The sequence below is a fragment of the Psammomys obesus genome, unplaced genomic scaffold, assembly GCF_907164565.1.
Source record: "Psammomys obesus unplaced genomic scaffold, mPsaObe1.curated_primary_1811, whole genome shotgun sequence".
Taxonomy (NCBI): Eukaryota; Metazoa; Chordata; class Mammalia; order Rodentia; family Muridae; genus Psammomys; species Psammomys obesus.
The window spans coordinates 18,506,798-18,519,611 of record NW_026587216.1 but is presented as its reverse complement, the minus strand read 5'-3'; the positions used below and the strand labels follow the sequence as shown (position 1 = coordinate 18,519,611).

The window sequence follows — 12,814 nt, the reverse complement described above, 5'->3', positions numbered from 1 at the left end:
TCCACCTGCCTCTACTACTCTCCCTGGTATCTCTTATCTGGACAATCAATCGCTAGTCTTCTGATGTGTTCACTGTGACAACTTCTGCTCCTTCTTAGACTTCTCAGCAATCTACTCAAGGGATCCAGAAATCTACTCAAGGGATCCACCAAAGGAACTGTCAGTTCCTACTCCCTCCTCCTCTAAGAATCCTCCAGCAAGCCTCCCTGTGGATCACAGCAAGCAAATGCTAAAGAACCTGGAGGATCTCCTTGCTTCTCTGCAAACCCCTCTGTTCTTATTCTCTGTCATGATGGCTTCTTCCTGTTCTTGAACTGGAGAGGCCCAGGCCTGTCTCGGTGCTTTACACTAGGCACACAGCCTCTGTGGGAATACTCTTTCCCAGAGACTTCTGTGGCTTCATATCTCCCACAAGTTCCTCCTGAGTCACTGTTCTCGTGACCTTATGCTGGCTGACCACACCTAAATGTCAACCCGTCACTTGGTATCTTATAGCCCATCCTTGCTTTATTTTTCTCCTGAGCATGAACACCAATACACTATACATTTCTCATATTTACTGTCCACTTCCAAACCAAGGCAAGCTATGTTTTATCACTTGTTTACTGTTGGTTAGAATCATCCCATCTGTCCAGAGAGTACTCAAAGTACTGACTGAATTAGAGAAACTTTCAGAATTGCTATCATTACCCCAGCCCAACAAAAAATGGGTAGAGAAAGGGGGAGGGTGCAGGCAAAAACAACTGTAACAGGGAAGAGCCATAATGAGTTTTCATTTGTTACAACTTTACTCAATTACTTAGTCACACGTCTCTAACTGCATTCTTGACAGCTTTTTGGGCTCAAAATAGGTACAAATGCACCAGGCAGAGTTCATTTACTTGTTGAGTTGTTACTCTCTTGATTTTGAGTCTCTGCTCTCTTGGACTCCTAAGAGGACTGCATCAGCCTCCAGTAGAGTTGTATCTGTGGTCGCGCCCAGGAACCGAGATGTCAGCTCAAGATCGAGGAGCCGCAGCCGAACCCGGGTGCCTCTCTGGTACTTCCTAAATAGTAAGAAAAATACTCCATTAATTCTGTAGGTTACACCTCAACAGACCTGAAAATGAAATGTAAATTCTAATTTTCAGTTTTATTGGCTCACTCTCTGAAAGTTCACATTGGTAGATAAGAAAGAGTTGTGTTTGATTTCCCGGTGAATCTGAATTTTCAACTTAAAGTTTCTTTAAAGACTTTACTCTCTCATTTATTTAGTGTGTGGTGTATGGATAAGCTCATGTGGGTATACTAATAAACCAGACTGCCTCCATCTTAGGCTTGTTTAGGATTAAATCTGTTTCTCAAGGATTAGGCTATGCCCCATGTAAAAACCTTAACTATAAATCGTTCTGTACTGCCTGTTCCAGGAAAGGGCAACCGTGCCTTTGTTTCAAAAGGTTTTCCTGACCACTGTGTTAAGACTGCCTGTTTTAATGACCACCTTGTTATGACTATCTTGTTTTGACCACCCTGCAACTGTGTCTTCATTTCAGAGGGTTGTTATGACCAATTTGTTATGCTTATGTAACCCCACTTTTTTATATGGCAAATCCCCCAAATGGAAACCCCCTACTCCTAAACCAAAAAAAAAAAAAAAAAAAAGTATATCCCACCCCTGTTCATTGCTGATCTCTTGAACACCACCTTTAGGGAGAAATAGCTTATGTACACAAATTTAAAACAAACAAACAAAAAACTTGCTTTAATTAGTTGCTTGCTTTAATTAACTTGGCCATGATTTGGGTCTGTGGTCTTTCTCCTTGAATTTGTGGGATTAACAATATGTATGCATGTGCTCAGGTACAAATACACACACACACACACACACACACACACACACACACGTATACGTGTCTACAGAGGCCAGAGGTCAATGCCAGGTATCTTTCTTAAGTTATTCTCCACCTTATTTTTGAGACAGTGTTCCCTTATTGAACCCAAGGCTCATCAATAGGCTAGGCTGGCTGGCAAATGAGCTTCAAAGCTCCAATTGTCTCTAGCTGCCATACACAGCTTTTATGACTGCTCTGGGAAGCCAAATCGAGGCCCTTCACAGCAGGCACTTTACTGACTGAATCATCTTCCCAGGTCTCTACTTAATCATTTACTGCTTTTCTGAAACAAGGTATCATGTAGCCCAGGATGGCCCTAAATCTGTTGCCATGAAGTCCAAGTACTGAGATTACAGGTGTGCACCACCACACTGGGCTATTTAAATATTTTATACTGTAATAAAAATGTATTCAATTCTAAAATTCAAACAAGTCAGTTCTTAACTACCATTTATTTTAACGTCATTGTTAACGATAGAATATCAAGGAAGAAAAATTCAAACACATTTTCCCTTCTAAAATTAAAATTTTCCAAATGAAGTGAAGTATTACAAATGTAACAAGCATAAAATTCCAAGTGCAAAGTACCTGACACCTGGACAGACTATACCAACGAGTACTATAACACAAAAGCAGGTGGATAAACCTGAAAGACATCATGTGGCACGGGATAAGCCAGACTCAGAGGGTGTTGTAGAATCTCATTTACATGCAAACCAAAAAGGCTGAACTCACAGACCAGGAAAATGGTGGCTGTTGGACACTGGGTGCCTGGCGGGGCTGGAAAGGTGTCAATCAAAGAACACAGGGTTGCAGTTACAAAGCAGGAATAGATTCAAAACCACAGAGACCACAGTAGTAATGTTTCGTGTTCATGGAAACAGCTGGGTGGTAGCACTAAGGAAGTATACAGGTTTTCCCCTTTCCCCCTCGCTCTCCCTTGCTAAACCATTAAGAGTACTTGTCCAATCAGGACTCACCAACTCACCCCAGCACAGACCTCCTTTTTCTCCCTAAAAGCCACCTGCTGCTGCCTTTGTCCATGCAGAGGCAGCCTCCCCCCACTTGTCCCTCTGGGGTAGTAGATCTCCTTTGTGCTGAGAACTTGGTGTCTAAGTGTGCTCTGCACAGATGCGGAGTCCTGCACGGCACCCCCACCACTTTCACTGGTGTCATGATTCCATCATGACTCTGAGCGCAGTGTCGGCATCCCCACTCTGTCTTGTTAGGGGCAGACAGGGAGAGCACTTCCTACACAGCCTTCAGACAGCCCCAAGCCAGGACTCTGGGAACCAAGCTGACTACATGTCCTCCCCTCCTTAGGAGCTGTGCACAATTCTGTGTGACCCTGTTCTCTTTTCTTGCCTCCCCCTCCCCCCACCGTCTGTCCAGTTGGCTTCTGTTCTCAGCTCCCTCCATAGAGCAGGCTTTGCCCCTTCCTCTGACAGAGCCCCTCATGCAGCTTATGCAAATCCAGGATCCCAAAATCTCTTACATCCTGCCCTGTTCTATACTTTCAAAAGTCTCTTACCTTCACCTTCAACTCTTAAAAACATTTTAAACTAGTGACTTATAGTTTATTTAATACCCAGCTTTATTTAGCCTCTGTATGCTTTCAAAGTTAAGCTTAAAATAAATAAATCAGACATACTAGATGGATGGTCCTCAAGCTCTTCAGAGATTGGCTGAGTATGGCAGGTAAAATGTTTATGCTTTCTGTTACAGAGACATGCCTAACAAAAACCCTAGTGGTCTCCAAAGAAGACAGACAGGACACAATCACCCTGCCCAGATTATGGTCACCCTGATCACTGGTCTACACTGCCCCAAGCCTGCCTGCTGCCAGAGCTCTGCTCCAACTGTAAACACTTTTGGGTTAACTGACCTACTCTCCTTGGTCAAAAGTGAGGTCAATTTTCTCAGGTTCCTCTACAAAAAAATTCTCTCAGACCTGGGTCTGACAGCCAAAGGCCCACTGCCCTGTATGACAGCCAAAGACCTACTACCATTGCCCAGCCATCAAGACCACAGGAGCCTCTGGCAACTCTCTAAGTAATGGAAATGTCTCTATGACTTAATTGGTACATAGGCCATTTGGAATGTATTCCTACTACACTCTATTCTTCTGAGGTCTCTGATACTGACTGACCTGCCTAAACCCACACCCATCACTTCCCAGGTACCTAGGGTCTCACTTCACGCGTCAGTCAACTCCTCATGTTCCTCACTCAGCTCTCCCTCACCCACAGCTGGAGTCCACAGCCAGTTCTCCAGACCCCACCAAAAGCCAACTTTAACTGGATCCTTCAAAGGCTTTTCCTTTTCCCACTTCTTTCTCCTCATTCCTCATGCCCTTCCCAAAATTAACATAAATTGTATCTTCCCCAGCAAAAGCTCACGGTAGAGCCATACATTGTGCATGTTACTTCCCCAGCCTCTACTCGCATACCCACTCACCAAAAATCCCAAACCCTCCATATTACACTTAAAGACTCTTCTGCCTACATCTTCAAACCCAGTTCCCCCAGCCCTTAAACAGCCTCAGAGCCCTCAAAAGCCACCATCATTTAATCTCTTTCAACACAGGACAATATTCACTACCTACACTACATATTTCACTCTAATACCAAATCCCTTCTACCCTTTCTCTAATCCAAATCCCTTCTACCCCTTCTCTCTGCCTAGAACCATGTTGTTATCCCAGCGCTGAGCAGAGCTGGCCCCACCCCTTGCTGGCTTTGGCATCTTGTAAACTACCAGGGCAGTGCTGGAAAGCTCGCTCTGTTGGCCTGAGTGTGGGAGAGCAGGCAGGCTGACCATCTCAGCTAATACCCAGACCCAGATGCAGGGTTATGGGTTGACCCACCCCAACATCTACCCCATCTATGAACTGCTCTAGTACATGAAAGGGCCAGTCCTTCAGATCCAAGGCTGTAGGATCACCAGAACAACAGGATATCTGAGAGGAGTCCAAGTGAAGGTCCAATATTGATAGTGTAGCAGAAGCCAGAGGCCTTGAACCAGACCAAGACTCACAACAATGATCATTTGCAAGAAAAGACGTATTGGCAAGCCAGGCATGGAGGCACATGCCTGTAATCCCAGCACTCTGGGAGGCAAAGACAGGCAGATCTCTGTGAGCAAGGCCAGCCTTGTCTACAAAGTGAGTCCAGGCCAGCCAATGCTACAGAGAAACCCTGTGTCCAAAAAAACAAAAACCAAAAACAACAACAAAAAACCAAACCAAACCAACCAACCAAATCCAAAAAAGAAAAGAAAAAGAAGATGTATTGCCATAGGGTACACTGTATGACATACTGTGACACAATGCAGATTCCATGGCAAAAATGATTTTTTAAAATTTTCTTTTGGGGGGTAGATTGCAATGGAATGCAAGGTTGGAGAGCAGATACAAAGGAATGGAATGCAAGGTTGGAGGGCAGATATAAAGGAATGGAAAGATAAATGAGATTACAGTACATAACATGAAATTTACAGACTCAATCAAAAAGTAAAGAAATAAAACAAAAAACAACCAAAAAAAAAAAAAAACCACTAGTGAACTAAAGAAAAAAGTATAAAACCAGGTATCATAAATAATAATTCAAATTGGTCAATGTAATATTGAGCTATGTAATATTATCAAATGAAAATTAAAAATTACCTGCCTTTTCTTTTTATCATTCTTTATTGGTGGTAGTAAGGTTCCAGAAGATTTATTTTTATTATTTTTAATTTGTGTATGTGTGTATGTGTGTGGGTGCAGGCGCCTCAGAAGTCAGAGGCACCAGATCCTCCTGAAACTGGACTTACAGGCAGTTGCGTGCTGCCCAGCGTGGATGCTGGGAATCAGATGAAGGTCCTCTGCAAGAGCAGCACACATTCTTAACAGATGAGCCATCTCTCCAGCTCTGGAAACTAGGAATCTTTAAAGAATGAAATCCTTCTATGCCATAAGATTATTTGTTTATGTGGATTGGTACTTACTTGATCTTTCTGGACTTGGCATGTCATACCTCCTAATATCCACTGGCTAACAGATAAATGCTAATTTTTTTCCTTTCCCATTCACACTTGGATTGTCTCTTTACTTGTTTTTAAGAGTACTACTCACTGGTTACCTGTAAATTAAGCATTGTGGTGATAGTGACAGTGATTTTTGTTTTTAACAGAAAAATTTGAGTGTGTCACACATACATGAGTTCTAGCCACACCAACACTGAGCAAGCCTCTGAACAAAGGGCTGTCCATATTCAGCTATCCATGTATGTGGTTCTATGTCACATAAGTTGACAATTCCCAGCCGGAAATTCACACAGAAGCTTCAAGAGGGCTGAAAATATATGGAGGGCAACATTTTCCGGTTTTAGATGCGGTAAACTTTAAAATAGAAACAATTTTGTTTTTGCCTTTATAAATGTCAGTTCTATAAATTTTCCCAATGAGCCAGTGAAGGAAAGAGAAGCAAACTTGAGACGATGAGCCAAGCATGGTAGTGTATACCTGTAATCCCAGGAATAGAGAGGTGGAGGCAGTGGATCATAACTTTAAGACCAGCCGGAACTCCATGAGACCATGGCTCAGAAAATAAAGCTGAGAGTTCTAATGATACAAACATTAAAAGAAAATTATATAATCATATATTCTATGCATTAAACAAACTACAAAATCCTCTAAAATGTCTCTGGCTTTGGCTTTCTGGATTCTTTATTTTCACTTTGTATTACAGTTATTTTTATATGGACTTTATCTTCCCTATTAGCCTATAGCCTTCTCTATAGCCTCTACAAAAGACAGACGACCTGGTGACCCTCACGTGCCTGAAGAATGCTTCTCATTTCCTGCAGTCTCTTGAATGGTGCTTTTCATACACCCACAACATACTGGAAGTATTGGAGCTTGTTGAACATGTAAATTTGCCGATGAAATATGAGATAGCTGGCAAATTTGAGGTAGAACTTGGCAATTTGCTTTTCTAAAAGTTCCAAGGTAATTTTTGACAACCTCTTGAGAAAACCTAGCCTAGAATTACCTTTCTTGTGTATAAACAAGTACATGACAGTACTCCTCCACAAACCCAAAGGGCTGGTAAAACAAGGGCAGCTGATACAACTTACTGCAACCAAGAAGAGCCTCCAAGTGTAACAGGATCTTCTACCAGTAGTAACAGGGCTGTGTAAGGCAGAAGTGAAGCTGAAAGGAGTCCCTTTGGCAAAACCCTCTGTCAGGGGGTGGGAGGCCTCTCTTATGTACTCTGTCCATTCTGAGAATCCCAGGACATGAGCAGATGAGCATAATCAATAGGATCCAAAGCCATACAAAGAGCAGGGAGTTTTAAACTTTAGAATACTCAACTAATTAGTTGAGAAAGAACTCAACTAATAATTCATTTCTGAAATCTCTTATGCAATTTGAGGTGAGCCTGCAGCGCTCTGGTTTTAGGTAATCACTTATGCTACTTTGTCTTCTTATTTAAGCTCTGTTGTTCTGCATAGTAAGATTGAAAATGAATATGCCCTCCAGGGCCAGATGACTAGGAGGGTGCCCACCTGTGCAACTCTGAGTCAGTGCTTTAGCTTTGTGCCAGTTTCCCACTGTAACATGAGAATAATAATTATACCTGTCTCCTAGAGTGAACATATCCTTGTAAGGGCTCATCACCATCACCACCACCATCATAAAAAACCAGATTCTCTCCTTGAGGACTCAAAGACTATAAGAGCCTAGGTGTAACAGTCCAGTTTATGACTGAGTCAACAAAAGAATTTGTAAGGAAAAAAATTCAGAGATTCAAGAATTTGCTTAGATTTAAATCTTATCCACTTTAATGGTATAAACATTCTCCTCTTAAAATATAACAATGTTAGGGAATTAGTCAACTAATTTATGGTTGAATTTATGGTAAGACCTATTCCAGAGGAGGAAACATATACCCCAGTACTGTAAATCTGAGCAAGAAAGCATGGTTAAGGAGTTCATCAGCCTCAAGGTGAACTACTATTATTTTACAAAACATAGTGTCACATTGCCTTCTAAATTTGTATCTCTATGCCCAGAGATTATGCAGCATCCAGATCTAATCATATAATTAACTCCATTGAGCAGATAATAAGTGAATTTGGAATGCCAAGCCATATATGGGCTATCAACATTACAGCTCTCTCCCCAGAGCTCAGAAACCGTTGTGGAAGAAAGACAGACTAAGCTGGAGTGAAACAATGTCATTTGGATATGACAGTACCCCTGCACTCAAGACCTCACAGCAGCTGTGGCTTCTGTAAAAGATCAAGCCAGCCAACATTCCAGCAAGGAAGGGAAAAGAATTAAGAAGATGTGGGGGGGGGGAATAAAGAGAGAGGAATTGTGAGAAATAGGGTTTTTGTTTGTCTGTTTAGCATAAAAGGCAATTAGCATGACAAGGACTATTATTTCCCAAAACTCCTGTTCCCTTTCCACCAACTAATCAATTGCATCAGACTGAAGTCAACTCCCACTGCTGAGATGAGATGCCAGAGGTAAAAGAGGAGTCATCTTGGACACAGCATGTTGCTAGCCCTTGGGCTCTAGGGCAACCTTTCTGCCTTGCTGAGCTACCTTTGCTTTGTTGGTGTGTTCCTTTGTGTGACGCTATTTGTTTCTTACATGGAAGAGTGGCAGGTCAACCACACGCCATACCCATAAGTATATGGCCAACAAAAATTAGACTTGGTAGGTTATAAAACAAACAAACAAACAAACAAACAGAAAAAGAGGATATGAAGTTGTGAGGGGCTAGGCTGGGGGCTGGACAAATAGATCTGGGAGGAATCAGGAAGAGTAGTGCGGGAATATAACCAAAACAGTTTGTATGTTTGTATGACACCCTCAAAAAAGTTATACAAAGATTATTTAAAAGGAAAAAAATAACATAAAGGTATAAAAAAGAACAATCTTTCAAAGAACCACACATGGAACATTCACATTCCTAGCAGCTGCCACAACAGAGCAGAAACAAACACATACTGTCACAGAAATGGGCACGGTGGGTCAGTGTTCTCGGATGCTTTGCAACAGTGGCTTGAGGAAGACTGGAGGGCAGGCAGAGCAGAGCTTTTCCTCACCTCCAGCATCCTTGCTTCTGAAGTCTTGACAGAGATAGAGCTAATAAGCCTTTTGTGAATCTGCTTGGAATTTAGCACGCAGAAATTTTTGTGAGGGTGGAGTACTAATCCCATAGGTTCATTATGTGTTTTAAAAGAAACTTTTATTCAGTATTCTTTCAAATTAGCTGTGTCAATTGTAGCTTTATCTTCTGATCTAATCAACTAGTACCCTTATGATTTCATAGATTCAAACCTATCTCTTATCTTCTTGATAATTGGAATTTTATTATTCTTTCATTTAGTCAGTTTCCCTCATTTTTCTGATTCTTTCAATGATTCCCTATCTTCTAGACTATGACAATTATTCACAAACATAATACTGAGCCATTTTCAGGATTGGTTAACAGATTACCCAAAAGTCATCCATAAACCCAGAGACTTTTGTTTTGTTTTGTTTTTTTGAGACAGGGTTTCTCTGTCTAGCCTTGGCTGTCCTGAACTCACTTTGTAGATCAGGCTGGCCTTGAACTCACAGAGAACTGCCTGTGTCTGCCTCCCTGAGTGCTGGGATTACAAGCGTGCGCCTAGCTAAACCCACAGATTGTAAATCTGTCTTTCTTGAGGTAATAAATACTGGTTCTGATTTCATCTACAAAATATGTAATGGTAATTTTTGTGGTTTATTTAAATGTGCTTAAGAAAGCCCAAAGGCTGGGGTGCAATTCAGTGGTACAACTCTTGTCTAGCAGGCATGAGGGCAGGAATTCGATCACTGAAAAATAAGTTAATACAAATCTCAGGCAAGCCAACATTTCATTAGTAAGCTATTAGGATCAATGCTGAGTTTATAAATGGCAGAGTTAACCTCTACTACAGCTGCATTTTCAAATGTGAGTAAGACAAAGACCACAATACAAACAAGATATTGTTTAATTATCCCTGGACATTTACAAATTAAACCCACATCAATATATTTGTAAATAAAACAACAGAAAGAAAATAATCAACACAATGAACCAAAAAAAGGAACTGACAACATCTTAAGGGCTGGGTGAAGCCATAGCTGAAAACATTCATAACAAAAAGCTCAGGGGTTCAAAAATTACCTGGAAAGTTTTAGAACTTTAGAGCGGCCTTTTTGTTCCTGTTTGTTCAAAACATATAAAACCAAGCCTGGCCATGGTACTTCATGATCTCAGCACCCAGGAGGCAGAGGCAGGAAGCTCCCTGAGTTCAAGGCCACCGTGGTCTATAGAGCGAATTCCAGGACATTGAGGGCTACACAGAGAAACTCTGTCCATAAAAACAACATACATACACACACCAGTCTGTGGGTCATTCACCCTTTGAGGGGTCAAATGACTCTTTCACAGGGGTCACCTTAGACCATTAGAAAATACAGGTATTTACATCATGATTCATAACAGTAGCAAAATTACAGTTATAAAGTAGCAACAAAAATAATGTTATGGTTGGGGTCAGCACAACATGAGGACCTGTATTAAGGGGTCTCAGCATTAGGACCCATGAGAACCACTGCTGTAATCCAAGGATTTAGGAGGTAGATGGAAAATCAAGAGTTGAAGGTCAGATTTAGCTCCTTGTAGAACCTGTCTCGAAAGCAGGTAACAACTCTCCAAATATAAGGCAGCAAACACACTGAAAGTGGCTCTAGCCTAACAGTGCCACTTCTTACAGCCTCTACCTCCGGTCACACTGCAGGTAAGAGTTGCGGTATATGAGCCTGCTGCTACTAACTTCACTGTTTTCCATTAGAAACACGGTACTTCCAAGTGCTAACAAATAATAATTAAAACACTGCATTGTTTCAATTAAGAAATATTGACAGCAGTTTTATATTTTGTATTAAAAAACCACAGAGCAACACTGACTTAAAGGCAAACAGGGTGACTTCAGTAAGAACACCCACAATGAAATGACTTTTTTTAGTGTTTTTTCTTTCTTTTAACTTCAGGAGCTTCTTCTGACTGATCTCTGAACTGCACTCTAAGCAGATTCGGGCTCAGCCTTCCCTTGCTGCTGCCTGTGCCACTGCACTGCTTACACCACACACCGCCTTGTCCTGAGTGAGCCTGTGTGGTTGGGGAGCAAAAGGGCAACTCAATCCGGGTTTGCATTTCTGCATTAAGAACATTAAGAACCTTTGAAAAGGTTTGGATGTTCTTTACCATGTCAGTCAATGCCTGCTACTGATGGTTCTCGTGTGCTTAAAATAGAGACTCCCTCTGACTAGCTCTCTGATGAAAATATATTAGATGATATAAAGCTGACAGACACGAGGCTTAGACTGAACCTCTGTATCCAAAGACAATACTGTAAGAAGTTCTGATTTTACTAGTCCAATTAGCTGTTCCTGCAACCGCAGCTTTAAAAATAGCTAGTTTGAAATCATCAACCATGTAAGTTTTCAGCTTAGCTAATCAAATCTTTCAGAGTTTTTGTCGCTTTTTCACAATTCCTTAAAGTTCAAGACTACTAGAGTTACAGTATCTTATCACAGCAACAGAAAAATAGCTAACAATCTGAGTGAACAGTAGGAATGTATATGTGGCCATGCCTATGTTTGTGTGCATGCATTTGTGTATTTATGTGTGTGTGTGTGTGTGTGTGTGTGTGTGTGTGTGTGTGTGTGTGTAGACATATGAGGTTGGGGGATGTGGCCATCTGTATCTGTGCATGTGTGAGAATGTGGTCATGTCTGTATGAGTGCAGTACACTGACTGCCCTTCATATGAACTTTTTTAATTTAAATTTTATTTTTATTAATTAGTTTATCCATTTTGTATCCCAGTTATAGATTCTTCCCCCATCCCCTCCCAAACCTACCCCTCCCTCCTTCTTCTTCTCCTATGCCCCTCCCCCAGTCCAATGACAGGGGAGATCCTCCTCCCCTTCTGTCTGATCCTAGTCTATCAGGTCACATCAGGACTGGTTTGTTTGTCTTCCTCTGTGGACTGGTAAGGCTGCTCCCCCTTCAGGTGGAGGTGATCAAAGAGGCAGACCATGAGTTCATGTCAGAGATGGTCCCTGTTCCTATTATTGGGGAACCCTCTTGGACACTAAGCTGCCATGGGCTACTTCTGTGCAAGAGTTTTAGGTTACATCCATGCATGCTTCTTGTTTGGAGTATCAGTCTCAGGAAAGACCCCTGTGCTCAAATTTTTTTATTCTGTTGCTCTCCTTGTGGTGCACCTGTTCCCTTCAGGTCTTTCTATTTTCCCCTTCTTTCATAAGACTCCCTGCACTCTGCCCAAAGTTTGGCTCTGAGTCTCAGTATATGTTTTGATACCCTGCTGGGTAGAATCTTTCAGAGGCCCTCTGTGATATGCTCCTGTCCTGTTAGATGAAGTTTTTCAGCTTTAATATTCTCCTTATTAAGAAAGCAGGGGAACCCTCCTCCATTGCTAGTGGGAATGTAAACTTGTACAATCACTTTGGAAATCAATTTGTCGCTTTCTTAGACAATTAGGAATAGCGCTTCCACAAGATCCAGCTATATCACTCCTAGGCATATATCTAAAATATGCTCAAGTACACAACGAGGACATTTGCTCAACCATGTTAGTAGCAGCTTTATTCATAATAGCCAGAACCTGTAAACAACCCAGATGTCCCTCAACGGAGGAATGGATACAGAAATTGTGGTACATTTACACAATGGAATACTACTCAGCAATTAAAAACAAGGAAATCATGAAATTTGCAGGCAAATTGTGGGAACTAGAAAAGATCATCCTGGGTGAGGCATCCCAGATGCAGAAAGACACACATGGTATATACTCATTTGTAAGTGGATAGTAGACATATAATATAAGCATACTAAAATCTGTTCACCTAAAG

The 12,814-nt window shown here is 41.5% G+C and overlaps 1 protein-coding gene across 1 annotated transcript in view; it reads right to left on the bottom strand.

The window, feature by feature from the left end:
• Window positions 1-765: 765 nt before the first annotated feature.
• Window positions 766-12,814, bottom strand: part of Tpd52 (tumor protein D52) — a 196,106-nt gene continuing 184,057 nt past the window's right edge. Inside the window, exon 7 of the mRNA XM_055603227.1 lies at window positions 766-1,046. Within this exon, the coding sequence (XP_055459202.1) occupies window positions 893-1,046 (154 nt within the window). The 3' untranslated portion in view covers window positions 766-892. The remainder of the gene's footprint in view (window positions 1,047-12,814) is intronic.